Consider the following 27,883-nt stretch of genomic DNA (forward strand, 5'->3'; position numbering starts at 1 on the left):
AAGTTGCAATGAGAACCAAGGGAAAAAAGACTTCATTTTAAACATGTTTTGGAAAAATGAGGTAGTTCTGTATATGTAATTATGATGTTTCCTCAAGGTCCCATACTCACTATTTCTGCAGTGTGTCCTCTAAAGGTATAATAACATTCTCCTGTGTCCACACTCCATAATTTGCAGGTCTTGTCAAATGATCCTGTAGCAATCTTGTCACTAAAGACAAAAAAAACCTATTGTTTTCATTGGAAGAACAATTTTTTCTATTATATAAAACAGAGCAGAAAGGTATTCCCATGAAATAGGACAGAAGAGAAAAGTTAAATGTGGTTTACTGAAAAAAAGAGAAAAAACAACAACTTGGAGACATAGACTAGATCTTTACAAGCCAATTGATTAAAAAGATTTTAGGATTAACAATTTATTTTAATGTGAAGTCGAGGCTTTCATGGCTGGAAACCATAGTTTTTTGTGGGTTTTTCCAGCTGTTCTAGAAGCGTTTTTTCCTGACGTTTCGCCAGCATCTGTGGCTGCCATCTTCACAAAATGCTTTAAGTTTTAAGATAAAGTAACTGATTCTGAAAGGTTGCATACCCATAGGGATTGTTGAAAGCAACTGTATATACCACATTCCTATGTCCTTCCAAGGAACGTAACTCTTCTCCTGATGCCGTGTCCCACAGTTTGCAAGTTCTGTCATAACTTCCAGTGATAAAACTAAAATGGACAAAGCAGGATGTAATTTTTAAGAAACATCTATCCCATGGTTTAATGCATAGCTCAGTGAAATCAATTATTCTCTTTCAACAGGTTAATTCTCTTCTCATTCTCATATTCTCCTTAAAGGTGGTGGTGCTGGCAAAGATCAGAATGAGCAGAGACTGTATTGCTAGCATTCTGGGTATTTTTAGAAATTTTAATAAGCACATCTTACCATACTGATTGAAAGTACCACAAATACGGAGCTAACAAGTTAAAGAATGGAAATGAAACAAAATAACATATTATGGATAAGGAACGTAAATGGATCAACGCATTTCTATTGCTCCATACTGTTACTAATAATATAATTGTATACACATCTATTCAGAGATTACCCTTGTGTAAGCAGAAATTGGATTACAGCCTGAACCTATGATTCAACTATTTGACTGTCCATGCTACCTATACATATAAATAGATAAAGGATTAGAGCCTAAACCTGGTACTGGCTATGATGAGAGTTGGCTAAGATGAGAGTTCACAATGATATAAGTGATATTGTTTTAGAGGTATTCACCTATGGTATAAGGAAGGTAGGAAATAGTGCCCATATGAAATGACATACAAAATATTTTAGATTATTGACATGAGATGGTATCTCAAGGTACGATGAGGTTTTAAAAAATATGTTATTTTGGTTACATTATTGTGGTTCATGGACTGGGTGAGAAGCCTTTAAAGAAGGTAACAGAAGGTAAAGCACAAGATGATGGGAAAAAAATTTCAACGCTTGTTTACTGTCATTTTGCTGAATTTTCTATTTAAGGGGGTGGAACCCCCAAAGTTGGTACTAATTCTGGGTTGCAGTTTTGGTTTTATTAACCCTTTCCTAGCAAAAGTCTTATCATAGTAAACTATGGCTTGAGAAGCAGCTTATACATTTCACTACATTCTCATTTAACTATTATATCTTAAATGCCTCTAAACTATTTTAAAATAGTTCTATTTTAACAGGATAGTTTGCTTGTTTATTTTATTTTTATTACAATCACCTTTTTTTAGCTGTAGTTTGATTTAACCTGTGCTCTGAGCTCCTACTGACCCCAGGTTGGGAGAAAAGTGGAATATAAATAAACTACTGTATGAAGAAAAGTGAATTTAAATATGGCTTCTGCACTGAGAAAATGCACTCTGAATTTTAATACTTGCACTTACCAAGAACCAGACTTGTTGAAGGCAACATTAGTCAGTGGCAATATATGTGCTCGAAGTACCTGAAATTAGAAAACCCAGTAAAGTCAGTTACATTTCCCCCCCCTTCCAAGGTATTTTTGCCATCCCTACTATAACTGTGCATATATTATTGTTTTATATGGCTATGATCCAACCAAGATCAAGTGCTTTTTTCACATATTTTCCTTACCTCAATTGCTAAAAAGTCTTCTGAGAAATTTCTAGCCCACCTACTGAAACCTACAGTAATTTTTTCTTTCAAAAGTCAACCAAAATGCTTAAGGATTCACAATCAAGAACTAATTAACCAGGTGAGCTGAACAATATCTAAGAAAGAATTTGGAGTTAATGGTCATCACTCAAAGTCAACAGTTCTTTGAGAACCATAATGATTATTGTTAAAGGTTATCAGAAGAACGCTGGGTTGTAAAATGTTGCTTAGATATAAATACCTAAATTAATAAATAAATAAATTCTTATTCAGGGTTTAGGATATATTTGGAGTGTTATACATCATTTAATAATAACAATTAATCAGTAATAAACACTGTTTAAATATAAGCAATAATTATCTGACATACGTATTTCTCTAAGGCTGCCTCTGCACCACAGAGATAATCTAGTTTGACCCCACTTTAAATGCTATGGCTCAGTGCTATGGAATTCTGGGAACTAGTTTGTTGTGGCACAAAAACAAAGCTGCAAAACAAACTACAATTCCCAGAATTCCATAGCATTGAGCTATGGCAGTTAAAGTGAGGTTAAACCAGATTATTTCTGCAGTGCAGAAGCAGCCTAAGAAAATTCTGGATGAAATGGCATTTGATTTCATAGCCAGGTCTATAAGCAGCTTGGGTGTTAACAGGATAAGCCATGACATAAGGAGATATGTGATGAAGGGGGAAACATAGGTCTTGTAGGTCAAAATAAAATATATTAATGATGTGCCACATATTAGAGCCAGTGCAGTGTAATGGTTTAAGCATTGGATGAGGACCCTGGAGACAAGAGTTCGAATTCCTGCTCAGCCATGGAAATCCACTAAGTGACCTTGGGAAAGTCACACTCTCTCAGACTCAAAGGATGGGAATGGTAACCTCCTCTGAAAAAATCTGATAAGAAACCCCCATGGTAGGGTCACATTAAGGTTGCCATAAGACAGAAACAACTGAAGACACACAACAACAACAACAACAACAACAACATATTATTAAGCTATCAATAATAATAATAATAATAAAAATAAAAATAATAAAATTTATTTGTACCCCGCCCCTCTGAGAACAATCAGGGCGGCTAACAAAGTTAAAAATACAGAACATATAAAATCCCTAAGACCCTCCCCTCCTTAAAAAAAGTATTAAATCCAATACAGTATTTAAAAAGGCACAAAACAAAAAATACACAAACAAACATAAAAGTTAACAACTGACCAAAAAGTCAGCAACATCACACACAATTATTCTTAAGATCTGTCTAAAAGTGAAATGTGGACCAGCACCAGATTTTTTTATATGTTAACATGTTATAGATTTTGTTGTTGTTGTTAGCCACCTTCATGTCATCCTCAACTCATGGCAACCATATAGAGGAGACATCTCCAACATCCCCTATCCTCAATCTCTCTGCTCAGGCCCTGCAGGCCCAGGCCCATGGTCTCCCTGACTGAGTGTAAACATCAGGTGTGTGGTCTTCCTCTCTCTTTCCACTACCTTCCACTCTTCCTAGAATCATAGCCGTTTCTAATTACTCTTTCCTTCTCATAGTGTGTCCAAATGACAACCTCAATTTAGTCATCCTGGCTTTCCAGGATAGTTCAGGTTTTATCTGTTCTAGGATCCATTTGTTCATGGTATCCTCAGCACTCTTCTCCACTGCATCTCAAATGAATTGATTTTCTCATTGTCTGCTTTCTTTACTGTCCAGCTCTCACATCCATACATGGTGATAAGGCATTCAATGGTTTAGATGATCCTAAGTTTAGTATTCAGTGTTATGTCTTTGCCTTTTAGGATCTTGTCTAGTTCTTTCATAGCTGTTTTAGCTTACATGTGTAGAACTTTGATGTCATGCTCTATGGAGAATATATTTTAATTAAAAAAATGAAATTGAGGTTTTTCCTCTCTTAATAACTTGTTAATAGAATGGCAAAACAGAACCCTTTTGAAGGCAATTTCTGGTGTATTCATTTTGGATGGAATGTAAGCATTCATGTAAAACCAAATATCAAAGTACAAATGCTACAGGTTTTTTGTAACATTAATTTCACTACAAGTATCTCAGCATGGACTTCACTCTCTGAAGCAAATCAGTAAGACTGTGTCTGCATTGTGCTCAGATTAAATGTCCCTTTTATAAGAGTATTCTATATTCACAATACATTCAAAACCCTATTAAGTTATGTTACAACAGCTTGCTACTATGCTGAGAACACACACACACACACAAGATGGCATCACCCAGGAAACTGCAAAGAAAGGCATAGGTTCACACCAAGTCTGTGTCTCTATTTAAGAGGTGTTGCTGACAGCTGCAATGTGAAATCAAGTGAAAATGAAAATAGTCTTCTTTGCACTTGCTCTAATTATTCCTGGCAGAGGAGAAACAAACTCATACTGAATAGATTTTATTTACAGATCATAAAAATAACTATTTGAACCACTGTATTTGCAAGGGATATATTTTGAGTAGCAGTCTTTATAATATTTCAAGTCATTTCAGTTTTGTACCATGCTTTCCTGAAACAAATTATTGAGTGGTGAAGATGCCAATAAAATGTTGAAAGCTTGCATAATGTATTCTATACTTTGAGTTGGTCCCTGCTTGCGGATTTTGGATTTTGTTGTACTTTGAAATCAAGATAGTCCAAGAGTGGCACCTGGTGATGTGAAATCAGTACTGCAACATAGGAAAAGAGTGGTACCAACCAGTTGCCATCAGACAAAAAATACCACCAACTTCAACTCAGGTCAGAGGAGGAGCCAGGTCAGAATGCATGTACAGTCACCCCCCCCCCCAAGTCTGTGGACTTGAAATCCACAGACTTGAAAATCTGCAGAGGGGCCATCCGCCATTAACATAAATGGAGTGCTCCACATGCAAGCGCCCCATTCAAGCCTATGGGGCTTGAATATACGTGAGTTTAGAAACTCGTGGGGAGTCCAAAATGGATCCCCTGCAAATTCCAAGGGGTAACTGTATTAATGTGCCATTTAAGGGAACAGTCCAAAGAGTAGACCTTTCAAGGAACATTTGCACTATTGCCATGAGAACAAATGACCCAAAAATCCAGTTACCTGCCCCAAGTGGTGAAGACCTATGCTGCAAAATGATGTGACCAGCCCTCCCCTACCAGCGAGTGATGCTGCAAGGAGCAAGAGCAGAAACCCCTGAGGGTTGCAGTATCACTCACTGGTGGGAGGGGCTAGTCATGCCATTCTGCAGTGCACCATATTAGTGTGCTAATATCTCTTTATTGCTAGATAGCCTTGTCTTCAGCTCCATTTTTGGCATCACTCATCAAGTGAGGCCAGGGGTGTAGCTACCTAGGGGCATATGCCTCCTCATAAGAATTCTGTCCCCCGACTGAAATTTTCCTTCACTCCCCAAATGTCTAGCACTGCTGAGAGTGAGACATTAAAACTGTTTACATACCTAAACATCTTACACATGTTGTGTTCACATTCCCTTCATAGCTTTGCCTGTCCCTTTTCTATGAATGCCTACACTGTATATCTAAACACTTGAGTGTTTTTTTTAAGTTTTAAGTTACTACAATGCTAGAAATTTGATGATGGGGAAAAATTGTTTAGGGATGAGAGAATTCTTATTTAGGGGGACAATGTGGATTCTCATTTAGGAAAATAATTCTTAGGGGAACAATACTGTGGCTGTATTGTGCTCAGGAGCCCTGGTGGCGCAGTGGTTAAATGCCTGTACTGCAGCCATTCACTCAAAACCACAAGGTTGCGAGTTCAAGACCAGAAAAAGGGCCCAAGCTCGACTCAGGCTTGCATCCTTCCGAGGTCGCTAAAATGAGTACCCAGACTGTTGGGGGCAAATTAGCTTACTTGCTAATTAGCTTACTTGCTGTTCACCGCTATGATCTTTGGAATAGCGGTATATAAATAAAACAAATTATTATTATTATATCTTTTTTATAAGAGTATTCTATATCCATAATACATTCAAACCCCAATTACATTATGTTATAACAGCTTGATACTATGCTGAGAACAAACACACACAGGATGTTATATATCACTTTGCCCCTCCAACAGTTACACCCCTTGCTGAATTAGCTATTTGATAGAGGATTTCAATGGAAAACCTTTGAATATACAAAGGTATTTGGTATTTATATAAGCAAAAGCAAAGATCATAAACAGACTCAAAGGTCTTACCTTAAAAAGATGGAACTTGTGATCCACTGGTTGTCCAAGCTTCTCTTGCAATCGTAGTATTAAATGTACAACTTGGTCTTTACGTGATGCTGTGATAAGGGGTTCTGCCTTTCTAATATCTTCCACTAAGGCTCCTACATCTGTACTAAAGTACATTTTAAAGTAACATGTTCATCCTCTGGCAAATAGGTACATTTTATAGCACCACAGGAGGCCTGGTGACCCCATCTATCTATATGCCCAAAATGGACTGCTTTAAATGGAAGCCTTTTTAAAAAAATTGTTTGCAGAACAGAGAATATGGCTGGAATTCATGTTGAGACATCTGCACACATAAATGTCCCTTATATATGTGGATGTACTTTTTCAGGTGCTGCAGAAGTTAGTATTCCTGCCATATCTGTGCAGTGCCAAAAGCTCCCCTCCCAACCAACTGTAAAGCCCAGAAGCTTCATACAGGCATTTCATGCTTCAACATGAGCAGGCAGAATTGGAGGAGCATCTGGCAATACCCACATACACACCAAGCCAGAAGACAATGATTACAGAAGGGCTAATACCTCTGAAGGACCCCCCCATATCATAGTACTGGTGCCATTGTTGTGTGCCATGCTATAGAGGAATAACCAGACCTTATCCAATCCTACCTGCTCACTCTGAAGCATAGAGTGCCTGTGTGAAGTGGCTTCAGGGCTTTAGGGCTTCAGATGGGGTAGTATATCAGTCAACATAGTATAAGGTCTACAGGCAGATCTTTACACTACACTAAAGGGATGCTGAATTGAAGCCATTGTCTGACAGTCCCCTTTAACTCTATGAATACTATTTTCTAGTGCAAGAACAGTGTAGGAAGAAAATCTATAACAATGAGCGTACATCTGAGTGCACCCCTGAATACCCCGGTCCAGAGTTGGGGAGTAATTAGTTACAAATAACTAGTTCATTATTTCCCTTTCAATAACAAGGTTCTAACTACAGTACATTAAATTTAAAATATAACTTAAGGGATGACTTCAAACCTTTTGCAGTGCATATGTAGCTTTCAGTTATTTTTATACTTACAGGGACATGGTCTCACTAACTGGTGGAGGAGAAACATAACATGTCAGATGCTGGCTTGTGATATGCCTCTTGTTTTCACTAATTGTTTTAATTTTATCACTATTTTAGGTATTTGCCTTATGTTTTAATTGCTATTTTGTATTTTACTTTTCATTTTATTGCTAAGCTTCTATTCTTAACCTTTAATTGTAGCTAGCTGACTTGCAAATTGTTTCATGGAAAGACTGGATACAAAGTTTGGAAATAAAATAAAAACAAACAGACATTCACTTACATCGCACTTACTGTGATCTACTTTTCAATAAACTTTTCAAGGAGTTAATCTATAAATCTAATTTTCCTATATTAAATTACTCTAACATCTATTACATGTTTTCTCATAAGGTATGTTTCCTGATTCTCACTTTATTGGTATTTGGTTCAGGTGCTGTTATTTTTTAAAATATGAGTGCCTAATTTTGAATATAGTCTTCCACATGTAATTCCACTCAGTGACTTAAACATAATGGTATATTTTATTCTTTTCAACATGATCATCTCAGTAACGGCAATTCATAATTGTTACTGGTTTTAATTTCAAATAGCATGTTTTCTTGTCAAAAAATATCACATTGCCTTAGAAACAGTATTTTGACATTGTGTTTCACAAGGTTAGTCACAGGAGTTAAAATTTCTCTAACTGAAAAACAAAAACCCACTAAAAATAACCTCAAATCTTTTGGAATGTTAAAAGCACAACAGTATCACTGGGAACAAATATACAATTTACAGAACAGTTTCCTGTTTATAAAGCATTTTCATATGGAGGTTCTTGCTGGTAAAGGGCAGATGTTCCACTTGGGAATAAAGTCCATGAAAGAAATGGATCTGTGAGATATACTCTCAATAATGGGTCAGTCATATTTTTAAGGATCACATCTGTTAGCTACTGTTAATAAACTGTGCAAGTCAATCTGTCTTCTTAAATATTGTTGTGACATCTTGGCTTGAATTCAGGAAACCTCCTAGGATAAACGTAAACCTCAGCTAAGATACCAGAACCACTACTTAGTTAAGTATTCCAAATATTTTTAGGAGCGCCAGGGTGACATAGTGGGTTGAGCACCGAATGACTCCGGAGACCAGAGTTTGAACCCTCATTTGGCTATGGATACCTACTCCATGGCCTTGGGCAAGTTACCTTGGGCAAGTCACACTCAGCCTCAGAGGAAGGCAAAGGCAACTCCACTCTGAACAAATCCTGCCAAGACCTGTAATAGGGTCACCTTAGGGTTGCCAGAAGTTGGAAAATACTTGATCAAGTAAACTTAATCAAATAATATCTCCTGATCCGACTCTCCCATCCTGCTTTACTGGACAGCAGCCACTGAGAGTGATGGAGATCTAGTCTGCTACTGAGTGGGGCACAGAATACTAGTGTTTCCATCCTCCTCCCGTCAATGATCTCCAGTGTGAGGAGGAACTGCAATAGGTTTAAATTCCACCTTGCACCAGAAATCACTGGTGGGAGGGGGTGGAAACGTCAGTATGATGTGCCCCACTTGATAGCAGAACAGGCCTCTATCTTATGCAGCAGCTGCTTCCTCGTAAAACAGGATTGGGAGATTTTTACAATTGTGACAATAGCGCCATGATCTAGAACATAGGGACTATGCATACGAAACAGTTGTGGATGCATAACTCTAGGTTATGCATCTGTAACTCCAATAGTGAAGTCCAACTATCATCTTATTTATGGTTCTGAACCATCTATTTTATGTTCTCTTGTCACTGCATATCACATCTCAAGACCGAGGCTTACATCCCAATAGTACATACAAAAGGCTAATCCGTATCTGTATATTTTTATCTATTTCAAACACACTTTATGGATGGCAAACATATTCTTACAAAGCCTGAGATATATCCAAGTTTTGTTAACCTACACCCAATTTTAAGTACTAAATTACACGGCTTCCAAAAATGCATTCATGCAGCTATGAAATGAAAACCATGAACCCTTGAATTTACAGCTATACAGAGTTCACAAGAAAACTAAAGATCATACTGCTAACAATGCACTTAGGCCCAGTACAGACAGGCTGTTTGCAGCGACAGTAGGGCTCGATACGGCACCGCATCCATATGCACCGAGCCCTACTATCAGCGCCATTATGTTACAAGGCTGCAGCCTCGTCCACATGGGGCGCAGCCTCATGACATAAGGGCGCCCGAGTACCCAAAAACCTCTGGGCAGAAAAGGCATCACAGGGCTACGTTGCAGCCCTCATGACAGCGCAAAAAAGGAGCCACCTAGAGCGGCTCCTTTTAGACGGTGTGTCTGTGCTGCAGCATGCGGATGCTGCAGCACAGATGCAGGGCAAAGATGAGTGGCATGGAACCACTCATCTGTACTGCCCCTTAATTTCAAATGAATATATCTGAAAGAGAATGATGCACTGTGATTCTTTTTTTAATGTTCAACAGATTTATATGTATTGGCTAAACTGTGTGACAATATGTAGTTTTATAGACTATAAAATATAATACTCACGTAGCATTTAGATCTAGTAAATCTATGGATTTGGTTTTCACTTCCCCACCTTGAACATATTCCAGAATAATGCCTTTGAAGAAGAACAAGACAATTATTAAATCAATATTAAGTTGACTTCTAATAGCAAACACTACAAAGATTAACCTTTCTTTTGATAAAATCCTATTCATTTCAGTAGCCCTATTTTTAATTTAAAATATGTTAAGAAATGAGCAAGAGTCAGCATGGTATAATGGTTTAAGTGCAGGAGACCAAGATTCAAATCCCTGCTCAGCCACTGAAAACTGCTTAGTAATCCTGGTCAAGTCACACTCTCTTAACTTTAGAAGACAACAGTGGCAAACCTCCTTTGAATAGATTGCCTTAGGGTTGCTGTAAGTCTGAAATGACAAACAACAACAAAGAAATATGCAGAACTAGCCAGACATCTCGTTATGTTCTGTAGTAGCACACGCTAGCACTGTAATGGAAATCACGATATGTGTATGTTTGTGCACCTTCAAGTCACCTGTCAACTTATGGCAACTCCATGAATTTCATAGGGTTTTCTTAGGTAAGGAATACTCAGAGGTGGTTTTGCCAGTTCCTTCCTCTGAAATATAGCTTACAGCACCTGGCATTCATTGGCAGTCTCCCATCAAAGTGCTTGCCAGGGCTGACCTTACTTAGCTTCCACATCAGACAGGATCTGGTGCTTTAAGGTACTAAGGCAAAATCACATGGTCTTCCATGTTATTGCAGTTCCCAGCATTCCTTACTATGGGCTGTAATACTTAGAGCTGCTGGCATTTTTAGTCCAACAATATCCAGAGTTGCACTCCTGCTGGAGGACTAAAGTTCCACAGGAAAGAACAATGTGAGGGGATCTTTGGACATGTGTTCCTCATCTTCCATGTCACATGATAAGCTACTTCAGAAACTTCAGTGGTCAGCAGTTTATTCCATGGCCTGAAGGCCTCCTGTTCAAAGGGGAAATATCAAAGGTGTCACTATCGGCAAACAAGCACTTGGGCACCTTTCCAGCACAGTTCTATTCTGGTCTATTTATAAGTCCCACTGAGTTCAGTGGTGCTTCCCCTTAGGTAAATGTGCATAGACTTGCAGCCTCTGTAGTGTCTTTTCTAGATTCCAGCTGTAATGTTTACTTAGAAAAATAAATATTGCAACATTCCTCTAGCTGCAGCTGTAAATGTCATATTCATGGCTTGCTTGCTTGATTTCGAATATTTATACTCTTTAGCCACAAAGGTTCTCAGAACAGCTTACAAATAGTTAATTTGACAGTTCCCCATTCTCAGGCTTACAATCGAAATAAGACAGGGCACACAAAGAAAATGGAATGGCAGTGGCGAGGAGATAAAGCCCAGCAGATATCGCAGATTCTTCTCTCCCTCTGTGGTCAGGGAAGTGGGAGCTGGGATGGAAAGAGGGCCTTGCATCTGCTTCTGCACCTAGGCACGATGGAGCCGTGCCTTCCTTAGAGTTCCTCATACAGAACTCGGATTTCCATGTATCCCTGTGTGATCTACCACATCATTAATGGATGGAATTGTTTACCACAGGGTGATGAATTAAAGAAGCAGGAAAACAGCACAGCTAGGGTGAGACATTGGTCTTCAGACACTACCATGCCCCAATACAGTCTGCTTTAGCTGCCCTCATTTAAACAATTCTTGTGCTATTTCAGAAGCACTTAGATGGCTAGACTTCGAAGGTGCTGAGAGCAATTTAATATCCCAAAGTGCCTTTTAAACATAAAAACAAAATGGGATGAAGTGTTAATGTAATGTAACTGCAATGTAAGCTAAATAGCTTCCTAGCTCATGCAACAAGAGAGTTCCTGACTAGTACTTTAATCCTAGACACATTTACTTAAAAGACCTTCTAGTGATTTCTATGTTTGTTACAGTTAAATAGTTTGTAAGAAATATTTCTGTCAAATCAGTTTTCTTTGCAGTCTGATACTAGCCACTAGAATCCTATACAACCACTGCATACTGCATAGCACCATAACAACATTGCTACATAGTGAACTCCAGCATGACCCGTCCCAACCATGGAGAAGAGGGGTCTGTGACAGGCAAGAAAAGGAACCCTGCTGCTAATTCCCTTGATGCCAGAAAACAGTTTAGCAAGGGTAGGTGGAAACAGCAGGCAGCTTGTTCCCAATAGACTAGCGAACAAGTAAGTGGGGTTTAGGGGACTTTCGCAGTCCCTACATTGCCCCTAAACTGGTGGTTTTGTAGGGATCATGAATACGTAGCAGTTGCAAACATGTAAGTGTAAGTTACATATTTGCAATTGCCCAATAGGAGTCTGGACAGCATTTTAAGCAGCCTGCAGGATCACAGTCCAATGCCCTGATAAGCCACCATATCAGAGCTTGCCAATTTCAAATATTCCAAATGACAAAGTAAATCTGCCACATATACCATATGATAACCTACTAAATATAATGGAAATGCACACTAAGTATATTACAACTATTATAATCTGTATTCCTGTACATTGGAGAGGGCAAGTGTTGAGAGATGAATAGCATTTCCCCTGCAACTCCACACAGTTGCTCCTGGCATGACCACAAGTGATGTCCTTAGAACTGCCCCAAATATATGTTGGGGCTGAATGAGCAAGGGTACCCAACCAGCCTGTATTTGTGTAGTCTGGACTTCTCTTTATGTTTCTCAGCTATTCCTCCAGCTGCCTTTTTTATGGGGAGGGGTTTCGGACGTTTCCAGATATGCATGTTGCCAACCGGTTGCACTCTTTCTGTCCTTGTTATATATACTGTGTGGATTACTGTATACACTCATGTAAAAGTCTACAAAATTTAGTTGAAAAATTGAAACAAAAAACCTGGGGTAACTGTACCTTAACTGTACTTTATTTTTTTTTTAAAAGGGTACTATCCTTTTTTACAAGTAGAGTGGCAAAAGATGAGAGTTTAATTTGTCCCAGGAGCACCTAAAAGAAGCACCAATCCCCTCTACTCTCTCTGCTGTGGCCCACTTCTGACATTTTGAATGCCGGGGTGGGAAAATGGTGGTGGTGGTGGCATCTCTTTGATGCTTTTCCTCGAAGGAGCACCAAGAGGAATTGGGATTTGAAGGATCTGAAGAAGACATCTGTGTATGTTTGTCAGCTTTTCTGGGTTACAATCAGACAAAGTTTTTACTTCTTCAAAGATAGGATCAGGCTCAAAGTAGCATCTATGTACTGTATAACTACTGCAAGACATTCCCCTTTTTAATATTATCTTTCCTACACTCCTTAGTAGTAGCAACAAAAAAGAACGAGGATGGCCTGTCCAGTCATCCCCCAAAAGACATCCTGAACATCCCCAAAGAAATGCTTCCTTGCAGTTCCTTGACTTTTCATGGCTGAAGCCGCAGTCTGAAACACACTTACCTTCGTATTTGCTTGTAAGAAAGATTTTCTATCCTTCTTTTCAACGCTCAAGGAAACTTTTAGGCCACATCCAGGTTGGACACCACTTTAACACCCATGGCTCTGTGCTAGGGAATTCTGGGAACTGTAGTTTAGTGAGGCATTGAGCCTTCTCTGTCAGAGGGCTCTGGTGCCACAACCAACTACAACTCCCAAGATTCCATAGCACTGAGCCCTGGCAGTTAAAAGGGAAGCTGAAACCTTACACACACACTTACCTGCATATTTAATAAAAAGGATTTTCTGTCCTTTCATTCAACTGGATGCTGAAGGAAACTGAAGGCTGCATTTGCACTGCAGAATTAATGCGGTTTGAAACCGTTTTAACTTTCATGGTTTAGTCAGTGCCATGGAATTCTGGGAACTGTAGTTGCACGAGGAATTTAGCCTTCTCTGCCAGAGAGGTCTGGTGCCACAGCAAACTGCAACTCCCATGATTCCACAGCACTCAGCCAGGCCAGTTAAAGTAAAGTCAACCTGGGATTATTTCTGCCAATCCATCTTTGGTCCCACTTTAACTGCTGTGGCTCAATGCTATAGAATAAATAATCCAGGTTGACCCCACTTTAACTGCCATGGCTCCATGCTATGGCACTCTGGGAGTTGATAGTTTTGCTGTGGCAATCAGACCTCTCTGATAGAGAAGGCCAAGTAATCCCCACTCCCAATGAATTATACAATGGGTTTTTTCTACTTCCAGTCCACACATTATGTTTGGAGGCCTATGGTCCAAAAGGCACTGCAGGAAGAATAAGGGTTGGCCTCAGTACTTTAACTGCCATGGCTCCATGCCCTGGAATTCTGGGAACTGCAGTTTAGTGAGGCATTGAGTCTTCTCTGGCAGAGAGCTCTGGTGCCCCCTGGGCCCTAACAAACTACAACTCCCAGGATTCAGTTAACCTGGATTATGTCTGCCAATCCAGGTTTGGCCCCTGCTTTAACTGCCATGGCTCCAATATGCTCTGGAATTCTGGGAACTGCGGTTAACTGAGGCATTGAGCCTTCTCTGTCAGAGACCTCTGGCGCCCCCAACAAACTATAACTCCCAGGATTCCATAGCACTGAACCATGGCAGTTAGAGTGGATTATTTCTGCTTATCCAGGTTTGGTACCACTTTAGCTGCCATGGCTCCATGCAATGGAATTCTGGGAATTGTAGTTGGTTGTGGCACCTCTGGTGCCACCTCTGGTGCCACAACCAACTACAATTCCCAGAATTCCATAGCATGGAGCCATGGCAGCTAAAGTGGCACCAAACCTGGATTACCTCTGAGCCATATATTCCCTCCCCAATCCCCAATCCCTTGCTCCCTCTGGACCCATCCGCACCAGGAGGATAGTAGCGCAACAAGAACCGCTTCAGCTTCATCTTTTTCCCGAAGGCCAAAGCCGCTGGGCCGTTGCCATAGGAACCAAGCTAACAGACGCTGGGCCGACTGCGCAGGCGCAGCGCCTCCTCCTCAGGGAGATAGACGTGTGTGGGGACAGGGCCTTCCCTTGCTGCGCTCCTTCTCCTTTGCTACGCAGCCTGAGGGAGGGGCTGGGGATATACACATACACAGGGTGGCCACTAGGTGTCCTCACGGCCCAGGATGGGAGTTTACTCCTGGACAGGAAGGTTGAAATGGAGAAAGTGTCCTGGGAAAGAAGGACCTTTCAGGTCACCCTGAGCTAAAACACTAATACAAATGTCAACCCATGCCTCTTAGCCATGCTCAAAATGGAGGGCATTTTGTATTTCCTCCTGGAAAGAAGGTTGAAATGGAGGAAGTGTCTTGGAAAAGGAGGACCTCTGGCCACCCTGAGCTAAAATAATAGAAATATAAAGTCATGTTTCTTCACCATGCTCAGAATGGAGGACGTTCTGGGAATTTTCTCCTGGACAGAAGGTTGAAATGGAGGAAGTGTCCTGGAAAAGGAGGACCTCAGGTCACCCTGAGCTAAAACACTAATACCAATGTCAATCCATGCCTCTTAGCCATGCTCAAAAAGGAGGGCATTCTGTAATTCCTCCTGGAAAGAAAGTTGAAATATAGGATGTGGAAACGATGGACATCTGGTCACCCAAACATCACACAAAACACGCTATTAAAGTGGTCACAAAGAAGCATTGATGCGCATCTTTTTACTTTCGAGATTTCAGCGACAATGCATTTCCGATATCACTTTATTTGCGCAATTGCATGTGATTATCATTCGTGTAATTACTCTCCATTTCCACTTCATTTGCGGGATGCTTTAAATGCGCTTTAATCTCTCTTTCATGCTGAAATCAGCCCCAGTGCGATAAACTCCATAGACTGATTGCAGGAAGAGATCTCTGTTCTAAGATCTGAAAGATAACAGTCGCCTGTATCAAGCGTATGAGCAGAAAGGAATTAATGGCAATCTGTACTGTGCCATAAAATTGGAATACAAATAGTGTGGTTTGTTGTTGTATGCCTTCAAGTCATTTCTGACTTAAGGCAAACCTAAGGCAGACCTTTCTAGGTGTTTTCTTGGCATGATTTGCTCAGAGGAGGTTTGCCATTGCCTTTCCCTGAGTCTGAAAACATGTAACTTGCCCAAGGTCACCCAGTGGGTTTCATGGCCAAGCTGGGAATTGAACCTTGGTCCCCAGAGTCAGTGGCATTCCTGCACCAGATGTCACCAAGTGTGGGGGATGGAGCCAAAAAGGCATACTCCTCACCTTGCAGCGTGCACCATTTTACTCTTCACCTGGCTGTTGTGCACCAGTTTACTCAGGAATAAAATAGCATGCAGCAGGCGGGGAGGGTGCTCTTGGCTCTCTTCCTCCCTGCTGCGCACTGGTTTATTCATGAGTAAACTGGCACATGGCAGGCAGGGTGGTGCACTCAGTCGGGTGTCACTTTTCTTCTGGGATGTCACCCGGTGCGGTCCACACCCCTTGTGACGCCATTGCCCACAGTCGTAGTCCAACACTCAAATCACTATGCCACGCTAAGTGAAATAGTGACCAATTCCTCCAAATCTCCAAAGTCAATGTCAAGTAATCTGATACTTTTGCTTTTTTATTGAGTAGGCTGCTCAAGTCTCAGTGAATTAAATATAAGGTATTTAATTTTTATAATCGGACCTTTGTATCCACAGGTGATCCATTTCATGCCTCTTCTCCACAGATACAAAAAATGTGGGAGCTGAAGTCCTGTTGTTGTTAATGGCGGTACACCGTGCACACAGCCACTAGTGTGGCCACATGCCGCTATTTGGGACAATGGGACTTGCGATCTGCAGATGCTGAAATCCGCAGATGACAAGCCCACAGATGATGAGGTCCCACTGTATAAGTGTCCCATATATAAAATGGCAAAATCAAGGTTTGCATTTTTTTGGAATATAGTAGACAGAATATTTTCAATCTGTGGATGCTTGAATCCATGGATAAAGAATCTGTGTATACAGAAGGCTGATTGTAGTTGTGTTATTTTTAAAACTTTAAATTTTAATAATGTAATCTTTTTAATTGTTTGACATGTTTACTGTATATACCCATGTATAAGTCCAGAAATTTAGGTAGGTCAAAAAATTGACCCAAAAAACCTGAGTTGATTTCTCCACTGGTCAATGTAAGTACAGTCCGTCCTCGCCTTATGCGGGGGATCCGTTCCGGATCGCTCCGTGTAAGGCAAATTCCGCCTTTGCTCGAGCCCCATTGGAAACAATGGGGCTTGTGCGCGGCAGCGCGGCGGCGCAGGCGCACGCAGGGCGCAACAGGCGCATGCACGCGCCCATTCAATTGAATGGGACGCGCCACCCCTTCCGCCCCGTGCGCGCGCCGCGGCTTGAGTGCATATGCTCAAGGCTGCGTATGGCGCGCCCGTGTATGCCGCGGGTGCACTGTACTGTATCTTAACTCTTATTTAAAAGAAGAAACCATCTCCTGGTGAAAACAAGAGTATAATATGTGAAGCACGGACCCTCTCTACTCTCTCATCCAGCCAGTCTTAAGAGTAAGCACAAAGAGTTGTGTCTACTGGAATTTTGTAAGTTCTTTTGCTCTGCTTTATCCTTTAGATCCTTTGCTATATGCCCCTAAATTTTACCCTTGACTTATCCATGGGTCATAGCAAAATCCATAATTTTGACCCCAAAACTTGCCCTCGAGTTATGCATGAGGTTGACTTATAGTTGAGTAATTGTTTTTTGAACTTGTATATTGCAAGTTTTAACTTGGACTGTTTTAGATTTGTAAACTGCCTTGAGTCCCTGTACTGGGAGGAAAGCGGGATATAAATAAACATAAGAAGAAGAAGTTGTTTATAAGGAACAAAACATCACCACCACATGCCAATCTCAAGAACTGGTTTAACATAGATCTTCCTAAAATCTTAAGGGAAGATCAGCAGGTAGGAAGCTGGTATCAAAATAAATGGGCCATGGTTATCTGTGGTAAGCCCATACTATCATAAATGTGTTCATTTGTAAAATATCACAAAACCTTTTGTTATTCTTACTAATAAATAATAGAGGGTTTTGCTTCAATATGAGTCCCCATCAGATTCTCAGTTAATGTCTTGCCAACTGCCAAGGAACATTCAATGAATAATTTGCAAAGGCAGTGCAAACAAAAATTATTTTCGGGGGAAACATGCATACATAGTAAGAAGGATCAAACAGTGAAAAACTTTTCTCCCTTTTCAAACAAGAGAACTTTGCCCTTTTTTCAGATGAAAAAAAAACACATTATAGGTCAATCCCACTATGGTGCAGGTCAGAGTTTAATAATCTGCTACATTTTCAAAACATTACTATGACTCCCCACTGTTTGGCTTTTGAGGATAAACCTTTCATGTTTCAAAGACAGGAAATAAGATAGAATAGCAAAAAATGTTTTAAATGCTTTGGGAGATAAGAAAGAAACCTTGGCTTTTTGAATAGTTTGTTTTGTTTATCTCATTTGTGTTTAGGAATTCAGCTATGCCAAGTGGGAGATATTTTAATGGAGCAGTTCTTCTAGATAGTTGTAATAAGTAATGGGATTTGATTTGAAACAATTTGGGTTCATGTACATTTGATCCTTACATTAGGTAGCAGATACTTTTGCTACATATGGATTGGACAGCCTGACCATCAAATGCATGAAAGGGGGGAGTGTCTGAACATGCAGTGGGCAGATGCTGGGAAGGTGCACCTAAATATGGCTTCCTAGCGCATGCCCACTTCCTACAAAATGGCCTCATGAGTTTACTGGATTTATGTGCAACAGAAGGTGTACGTCATCAGCATGTATGGTCTGTGTGTAGGGAGTGGTGACTAAGTTAGTCTGGTAACTGGCAATGCTTTAACTCAAAATGTGACTGTTTTCCACTCTGATTTTGTGAATACTATGAGAGCTAAATATATAATACAGTGTAAACAATATTGTTGTAAAACATAAGTTTATATGTTTGTATTGTACCTTTTTCATGTACACTTAAATATTATGTATGTTTCAGCTTACATGCATGAACTTAATATATTACAGCATTACTTAGAACCATTTGATGAACAGTTACCCAATGGTATGAATAATTACATGATATTCATTTTAAAGAAATATAAAAGCAAAGTCCACCAATCCGAAGACTATAATAATACACAATAAAATGTTGCAAATGACAATTGTATGCACTGTAATAACAGAAGCCTCCACTGAGTGGCAATGCCATATCCAGATCTGTATAAAGTATATGTATCATATGACAGGTAAGATGTATGCTACATCCAATGAGTCACATTATGCATATAATACAATGTAATATTTATCTGTTGGTCACAAACATGAAACCATATAAACAAGCAAAGAAACTTCAAAACAGTAACTGATGCAGTATGAATCACTTTTTGTGGTTCCAGAGAATTCAGTGTTTAAAAGTCAGAACGCACACAACAGTGTACAGAGAAACAATTCCAACCTAGTTTAGGTTCTTTGGTCTGCCTTTGCCTCTTCTTTCCTTTCAGAAATTGTGCAATTTTGACATCTTCTTGAGTTTAATACTGTAAAAATAAGGAGGAAATAAACAGGTAAGTTTCCATTTGCCTCTTTGATGTACAGCTCCTGCACTATGGATGAGAAAACCCTATCTCTAACACTAAAAAAAGTGACATAAAGTGCTATGAAGATGTGTAGCTATGAGAGATAGGAATGCAGGCATTGCCCCCAAATAAGAATTCCCTCCAATGAAATTTTCCCTCAGTCTCTAAATATTTTGCATTACAGAGAGTAAAACAATGAAAACTGTTCACATCTCAAATTCACATCCCACAAATTCACATTTTATGTCTGCAACCTCTTGGTAACTTTGCCAGCTCCTTTTCTAGGGATGCATAAACTCTATTTCCAAATGCTCAACTGATGTTTTAAGTTACTGAAATGCTACAAATTTGGATGCTGAAGGAAAATTTCGGAGGGGGGCAAAATTTTTATTTGAGGGGGTTAATTCCTTCATTTCAGCCTACCCCCAGGAGCTATCCCTTTGACACTGCTATTCATTCCAATTTGAGCAGTGTTAGATGAATTAAATATCATATTTCCAAAGTGTGGCCCAACAATACTTTGGGATCATGGCCTCTGTGTTATAACAACTTTCCATAAGCAACAGATCTTCTATATTCACTATATTTATCATTTTTATTTATAGATATATTTATATATCTTTGCCAAGGCAATTTACAATGCTTTTTTAAAAGGTCCAATCAAAAAATTAGTTTACAAAAGTTAAGAAGGAATTAAACATTAGCATTATTAAAAACATGATTAAAACAGCTAATACACTAAAAATACTTAAAACATATTTTAAAAACAGTTTCAATAAAATATTTAAACACACATAGACACACACAAGGGAGTGAGTGTGGTGAAGTGGTTTGGATTATGACTCTGGAAACCAGGGTTCGGATCCCTGCTCAGCCGTATAAACCCATTGAGTGACCTTGGGCATATAACATCATTCTCTCCGCCTGAGAGGATGGGAATGGCAACCCTCTCTCTGAAGAAACTTGCCAAGGAAACCCATGGTAGGTTCGCCTTAGGGACGCAATAAATCAGGAACAACTTAAAGGCACATAACAACACCAACAAACATGTATGTACACAAACACACAAATATATACAGCACACCACTTCACAGACTGCAACTCCATAATGCAAATACCAAAGCCTGCCTAAATACAGCAGACATTTCTGCTTTATCAAAGAAACTGATTCCTCTTACTTACCTCAACCACTGGAGCTGCTTCTTCACCCACTGCTCTTTGGGATTTGCACAAGCTCTCATTCCATTCCTGGTAAGAAAACTGGAAAAAGCAGAGGGTGGGGGTGGGAATTAGGAATTATAAAATGATAATCAAATAACTTTCCCATTAAAAATTCTCCCTTCATGCTAGATTTTGACTTTTAACCTACATTTGACCTTTTCAACCTATATGGAATCCTGAATGACTGGACCATTTAAGAAGAAGAAAATCTCTCATGATACTTTTTTTTTTTTTTTTTTTTTTTTTTTTTTTGGTCTTGGTTAACTCACATGACAGCATTGATGTCACAGACTTCACTGGACAGTTGTTCTGAAAATCCTATGATGGCCCGTCGTGGCAGTGGCTTCTTGGTGTAAGAAAGGCAGCAATCTTGGTTGCTTTGTGCTAGGAGAGAAAAGGAAAAACAATAAATTTTCCCATACATTTGCCCTGCACATGCTTTGGACCAGTTTCCTATCATGTGGCAGTGCTGCAAACAATGTTTTGTAGTGCTGCTGCATTTTAAACAAATCTCTTGGGAACCTATTTCCTTGCAAGGCACATAATGCAGCAGGGATGGACACAGCAGTGTATCTATGTGGGGTCCAGGGGAGGATATTGCCTCCCCAAATAAGAATTCTCCTCCTGCCATGAAATATTCCTTTAGTCCTCAAATTTCTAGCATTACAAAGAGTAAGACATTAAAAATTGTTCTCACTTAGAACGTTTATATTTGTGGTGTTCACATTCCCTCAGTAATTTTGCCTGCCTCTTTTCTTTTGATCCCTAAACTGTGGCCAAGATTTTGCACCATCATTGAAACTGCAGTGATGGAGCTGTCATCATAATTATGGCCAATGTTGCCTCCCCCAACCTAACTTTGGAGCTTGGCGGAAGCATTTCTGAGGTGCTGGAAATCAGAGTGCTGGGAAATGACATATGCAGTGCACTCCCACTTATGGAGTATCTTGAAAGTAAACAACTGGAGAGATCTCTTGAGGTCCCAGCACAACTGCTTGTCCCAAAGCACCCGAAGATTGGGAATCTCCAGTTCATCAGAAATATTTTGTTCAGGATGTTGCCAGGGTGCAATGGTAGGTTTTCAGGGTCACATTCAGTCATTCATGATAAAAAATATGACTCCTCAGTGGTTAGGATATTGTACATCCAGACTACAATATCATAACCATTGAACAGGATGCCAGCTTATGTTTCTAAGCATTCAAATACATTTTTCAATTTTTGCAACACTAGGAATTTAGGATCTGAAGGAAAATTTCATATGGAGGCAGACTTCTTAGAGGGGTGACAATGCCCTCACCCTCCCGCAGGAGTTAAACCCCTGACTGGACAACTGCTGGTCCTCCAGACTTTGTTGGACAACTATCACTATCTTTCACCACATTTGTGCTGGCTGGATTGATGGGAACGCAGTCTAACAATAGACAGTATCATCACAAATGGTCATTCCGAAAAGACCACTTACCTTCAGTAATGCCCAAGAGCAGAAACAAACCCATCAAAAGAGCTAAGGCTGCATTCGTCTGGCTGAAGCCAACCATGATCCTTCTGCTGGTGATATTATGTGTATCAGAAGAATGGCTTTTTTGATTCATGCCAACCTGCTCCAGCTGAGCTGCTTATAAACTTGTATGGGGGAATTCACCAGGGGGTGTGCCTTATGCAATGCAATGCTGGGAATTTCCAACAGATCAATATAGCAGGCAAACCATTCTATGTAACTATGTGGTTTTGGTAGCATGGCCAAGGTGGTAATCAATACCTGGATAAGAAATATAATCTGTAGCCAAGTAGAAGAGGAAATAGTCAGACATCAGTGCCAGGTGAGGGCAGAACGAGATCTCGGGCAGGAAGTAATCTCCAGACAATTACTTCCTACTCCAAGAGAGGAAGCACACACCCTTTGGTAAATTCCCTGAAACCTCAAACAGATTCTAAAGGTTTATTTCCCCTCTGCTTTATCTCCCTCATTTAGTATTCCATCTGTACTGATATTTATTGTTTTGTGTTAACTGTTTTATGAAATTTGCCTGAAACACAGTTATTAAAACCTTATATACTATACCTTATAGAAAATAAAATTAGCAACCTAAGCCAGAGCTGATTCAGGGAGAACAAAACAACCAGTTTGTTATCTTTGCTAAATGTCATGTATGCATGTGTGCATGCAGGTACACACATGAAATGTTGGGGCCCAGGCTTAGTCCTTTGGATCTTGCTGCACAGTGGTGGCCAGGGGTCCAACAGGATGGGTAGCTAGCAATGATGGAATAACTACAGCTCCATTCCCATCTTTTTAATTCCCCAACAACTACCGTCTAAGAAGTTCATCAGTTTCATGTGTCAGTACATAAATCTCTCCTATAAACAGACACAAGCCAGGGCTATTGGAAAAGATAGCTCATGAGGCATGCATAGGGTTGCCAGATCAGGACCATCCCAAGCCCTGGGAAAGGGGACTTGTAAGAGAGAAAAGCCACAAAAGTAATATCCATGGATTCTTTATCCACAGAATCAACCATCTATGGGTTGAAAATATTTCAAAACTGTGTAAATTCCAAAAATCAAACCTTGATTTTGCTATTTTACATAAGGAATACCATTTGACTATGCCATTCTATTGAATGGGACTTGAGCACCCGCAAACTTTAGTATTCACAGGAGGGTCCTGGAACAAAATCCCAGTGGATACCAAAGTACCACTGTAATTCTGTAGTGCCATATTCAATTACTCTTGAGGCAGTTCAATATTTCCTCACACTGACCACTCCCTCCCAGTGAGCCTAGGGCCAGTTTCCCTTTGAGAATCTTTGAGAAGGAGGGGAGGAAGGGGAAGAGAGGACTAGGTATATCCTGTGGCCTTTCCAAAGCAGCCTGCAGCAGGGGAAGGCAGCAGCATGCTGTGTGTGACTTTCAAGACAGTCTTCTCACCCTGAGATTCCTCCCCCTTCTCTTGAACACTGGGGAAGAGGGACCAGGCTCCAAGATCTGGGAGCCATAGCCATGCGCCCCTTATGAGAGGGAAAACTAGCCACAGAAAGAAAGGGATAGACACATAGGGTATTCACAAGGACCAGGCACTGCCTTGATCATTAATGCCAAAAGCAGATTCATATCTCCAGTTAATAATTTTCTGCTCATAACTTTCCCATTTCTGGAAATTTATCCCATGGGGAAAATAATTTTACATGAGCAGTGAATCACGTACATTATTTAAGGCCATGTAATCTGTCCTAATTGTATTACAACTTCTTTGATCTATCGTCTTTGGCTTTGTTGGTTAGGGTTGATGGGAGCTGCAGTAATATATTCCCCACTTCTAATGGATACTGATTAAAATGGTAACTGTGTGATGGACTTGCCTTTATTACCCTAAAAAAGGGAGGGGGGTGTTGGGGGTCCCCACCAGCCAGCATCTCTTTGAAATGGTATGAAAAATAATATTCAGCCCTCCTTATCCATGGATTTTTTATCCACAGATTCAACCAAACCCCAGTGGATACAAGAGCCCACTGTAGCTCAAAAAGATGGTGCAAGAGAAGGGTAACTTTGAGTATACCAGTACTAACTGCAGAGAGCACCATTTTCAGTGAATAGAAAGGTTTTATTTAGAAATGTGCAAGGGTGTCCACAGACATACAAAACCAAAACAATCTTAAGAATCATACAAGGTTATGAGAAAGGAATGTGTGGAAGATTGAACAGAGAGGAATCGGGAGTTAAAGAGGGTGGTAATTACAGTTAGCCCTCCTTATCCATGGATTTACCCATGGATTCAAGCATCTATGGCTTGAAAATACTTTTAAAATATACAAATTCCCATAGGCAAACCTTGATTTTGCCCTTTTATATAAGCGACACCATTTTACTGTGCCATTATATTTAATGGGACTTGAGCATCCATGGGTTTTGGTATCCACAGGGTGGGGGTTCTGGGACCAAATTCCAGTAAATACCAAGGGCCCAGTCTGAAGGAGAGGTAGGAGGTAGATGTTGGGGGGATAAATGTAAAACTTAAAATTGACTAAAGGAGTAAGGTCTAGGCAACCCTTCAGGCCCATTCTTGCTCAAAAAATCACAGGATTCCAAGAGTGCTTTTGGGACTTTAGGGCAGTGATTCCAGGTTTTAACTAGTTTGTGAATTTTCAGTTCTACCCATTCACTCATGATTTTTTTTTTTTTTTTTTTTTTTTTTTTTTTTTTTGGCAGCATTTTAATTCTTTTTCTCTGTTCAGCTGTTAAAATGCTGATTCAGGATTTAGTTTACAACACGCATTTGTGTTTAACTTGCTGACTTTTGCCCTCTGTTTTGCCAGTAACATTTGTGGTTTAAAATTTGAATTCTGACCTATTAACTATTTTTCAGTGAATCAGTTCTGATGTTGTGTTTTACTCTGTAGTTCATCATAAACCCTTAATCTCAAATATTCCAGACCATGCCCTGAGATTTTTCTCATGTAGGGTTGGAAATCTATGTCCCTTAGCCTAATTTCAGACATTTCTCTCCCCCCCCCCCCACCCCCGAAAAGCAACCAATTTAAACATCGGGCAAAAATAAATCTGGCCTGCTCACATCCACATCAATCCACCAATTAACCTGCTGAGTAGAGTGGAAGAGGAATGTGACAGAAGGAGAGAACGGGAGTGGACCACTCTAGTTTTGACCCCATCATCATTGCAACACCAACAAATTAAAAGTGCTTCCCACAAGGGAATACAGACCTTGACAGTAAAATGGTTGTTCACCCCTGTCTAGTGTTCTGAGCTGCCAGTTTGCCTTTTACTGCTTGGAAATTCCACCATATGTACAAAAGAAAACATTTTATTGAATGTGGCTTTGGAAAATCCCAACTTAAATAAACTAAAGAGAAAACAGACTTAGTACCAGGTTGTACCTGAGATACTTCAATTGACTGACCAGGTATATTTACCTGCCTGGTTATAAAACTGGCAGAGAAGTCTAAAAGGAATAATATGAATAAATATTAATAGACTAATAGATTGATGATAATGATGAAAGAAAAGATTGAGAGGAGCTTGGAAAAGGCAAATGAAGAAAACTGAAACCAGTAAATAAGCAAACAATTAAAAGGGTTAAAATAAAAAGAAAAAAATACTTAAGTATATAGAATAACGAGGGGAAAGGGGATATCATGGAGGAACAATGAGAAATATTGACAAACCTTGACGGGAAGTTATTATAAGCAATATTGAAATATGTAAAATATTTATTTTGTCTTTGTATTTGTGGATATGTTTATTTTTTCTATGGTTTGTGTGTTGTTTTTATGTTAATAAAAATATTAAAATAAAGAACTAGCACAGGGGAAGCGAAGAACTGCCACCCCACACCCCAGGAAGAGGTTGATAGTATCACCTGCCTGCTTGCTGTTGCTGCTGGCCTCTCCTCACCTGGCAGACTCTGTGAGACTGCTCCCTGACAGAACTAGGACCCAGCTACCAGTCAGGTCCTGGCTGTATAGCTAAGGAGGAACACCTGCCCTTCTGAAAGGGGATATAATGTATAGCCAGTGAAAGGAGGGAGGGAATGCTACTCAGGGAGCAGCCATTGAAGTTATACAAGGGATTGATAGATGTGGAAATGGGAGACAGCTGTACCATCATGAGGGTAGAATGTATGATAGGGTGTTAGTCAACTCAAAATTGTCTCCCATTACAAATAATCTGGGTAGCCAAGGCAGCAACCCTCCCAGGTTGAAAATGCTGCTGCTGAATGCCAAGTCAGTGAATGGTAAAACAGCTGCCATTCAGGACCTGATCCTAGATGAACATGCTGACCTGGCCTGTATTACAAACACCTGGTTGGATGAGGCTGGCGGGTTAACACCTCTCAGTTTTTCCCATTAAGCTTCTCTTTGCAGCAGCAGGCAAGACCTGGGGGACAGGGAAGTGGAGTTGCAGTGGTCTATCAGGATACTATCTCCCTGACCAGGTGTCCTATCCCTCAGTCTGCAGGATTTGACTGTGTTTGTGTAAAGGTGGGCAGCCAGAACAGATTAGGGATTCTGTTGGTGTACTGTCCACCCCGCTGCACAACAGTCTCCCTGCCTGAGCTCACCAGGGTATTCTCGGGGGTGGTGTTGAAGCCCCCTGGCTTATATTGCTGGGAGACTTCAACATCCATGCCGAGTATATCCTGTCAGGAGCAGCTCAGGACTTCATGGCCGCCATAACAACCATGGAGCTGTTCCAAGTGGCATCTGGCCCCACTCATGTCACTGGGCACACTCTAGACCTTGTGTTCTCTACAGGGGGAGATGATGGTGATTTGGGAATGGGGGATCTTTCTACTGTTCCATTGTCATGGACAGATCATTTCCTGGTCAGGTTTAGACTTGCTGGAACTCAGAGACTCTGCAGTGGTGGGGGACCCATTAAGATGGTCTGCCCCAGGAGGCGTATGGATCCAGATGGATTTCTGATGGCTCTTGGGGAGTTTCCTGCTGCCTTGGCAGGTGGTCCTGTCTAAGCCCTGGTTGATGTCTGGAATGGAGAAATAATCAGGGCAGTTGACATGACAACTCCTAACCGTCCCATCTCACGGAGTAGAGCTAAATCATCTCGGCCTCAGAGGGAGCCATCAGGCAGACCCAGCAACATCTTGGACTGCCTGAAGGAAGAGGCCCCTCCCTCCTCAACTGTCATCTCGGCCTCAGAGGGAGCCATCAGGCAGACCCAGCAACATCTTGGACTGCCTGAAGGAAGAGGCCCCTCCCTCCTCAACTGTCATCTCGGCCTCAGAGGGAGCCATCAGGCAGACCCAGCAACATCTTGGACTGCCTGAAGGAAGAGGCCCCTCCCTCCTCAACTGTCATCTCGGCCTCAGAGGGAGCCATCAGGCAGACCCAGCAACATCTTGGACTGCCTGAAGGAAGAGGCCCCTCCCTCCTCAACTGTCATCTCAGCCTCAGAGGGAGTCATCAGGCAGACCCAGCAACATCAGGGACTGCCTGAAGGAAGAGGCCCCTCCCTCCTCAACTGTCATCTCGGCCTCAGAGGGAGCCAGCAGGCAGACCCAGCAACATCTTGGACTGCCTGAAGGAAGAGGCCCCTCCCTCCTCAACTGTCATCTCGGCCTCAGAGGGAGCCATCAGGCAGACCCAGCAACATCTTGGACTGCCTGAAGGAAGAGGCCCCTCCCTCCTCAACTGTCATCTCGGCCTCAGAGGGAGCCATCAGGCAGACCAGCAACATCTTGGACTGCCTGAAGGAAGAGGCCCCTCCCTCC

At 40.8% G+C, this 27,883-nt stretch overlaps 2 protein-coding genes across 3 annotated transcripts in view; both read right to left on the minus strand.

Annotated features, from left to right (window-relative positions):
- LOC149318183 (uncharacterized) overlaps nt 1-14,839 on the minus strand; it is a 32,665-nt gene extending 17,826 nt beyond the window's left edge. Inside the window, exons 1-6 of one of the 2 annotated variants that reach the window (XM_089509168.1) lie at nt 14,707-14,839; nt 9,928-10,000; nt 6,333-6,477; nt 1,912-1,970; nt 589-711; nt 111-210 (exon numbers count right to left, since the gene is read on the minus strand). In XM_089509168.1, coding sequence (XP_089365294.1) covers nt 111-210; nt 589-711; nt 1,912-1,970; nt 6,333-6,477; nt 9,928-10,000; nt 14,707-14,746 — 540 coding nt within the window. In that variant the 5' untranslated portion in view covers nt 14,747-14,839. Of the gene's footprint in view, nt 1-110; nt 211-588; nt 712-1,911; nt 1,971-6,332; nt 6,478-9,927; nt 10,001-14,706 lie in introns of those variants that run through there. The other variant, XM_089509170.1, reaches the window with a different exon arrangement.
- A 3,146-nt stretch (nt 14,840-17,985) lies between these two features.
- Nucleotides 17,986-22,472, minus strand: LOC149318184 (C-C motif chemokine 20-like). Its single transcript, XM_089509172.1, has 4 exons — nt 22,100-22,472; nt 20,904-21,018; nt 20,596-20,673; nt 17,986-19,374 (listed from the first exon to the last, which is right to left on the minus strand). Exons 1-4 carry the CDS (start codon nt 22,227-22,229, stop codon nt 19,335-19,337), a joined length of 363 nt encoding a protein of 120 aa, XP_089365298.1. The 5' UTR covers nt 22,230-22,472; the 3' UTR covers nt 17,986-19,334.
- Nucleotides 22,473-27,883: the final 5,411 nt, after the last annotated feature.

Source organism: Sceloporus occidentalis, unplaced genomic scaffold (genome assembly GCF_023333645.1).
Source record: "Sceloporus occidentalis isolate IW3139 unplaced genomic scaffold, rSceOcc1.0.p SCAF_2, whole genome shotgun sequence".
Classification (NCBI taxonomy): Eukaryota; Metazoa; Chordata; class Lepidosauria; order Squamata; family Phrynosomatidae; genus Sceloporus; species Sceloporus occidentalis.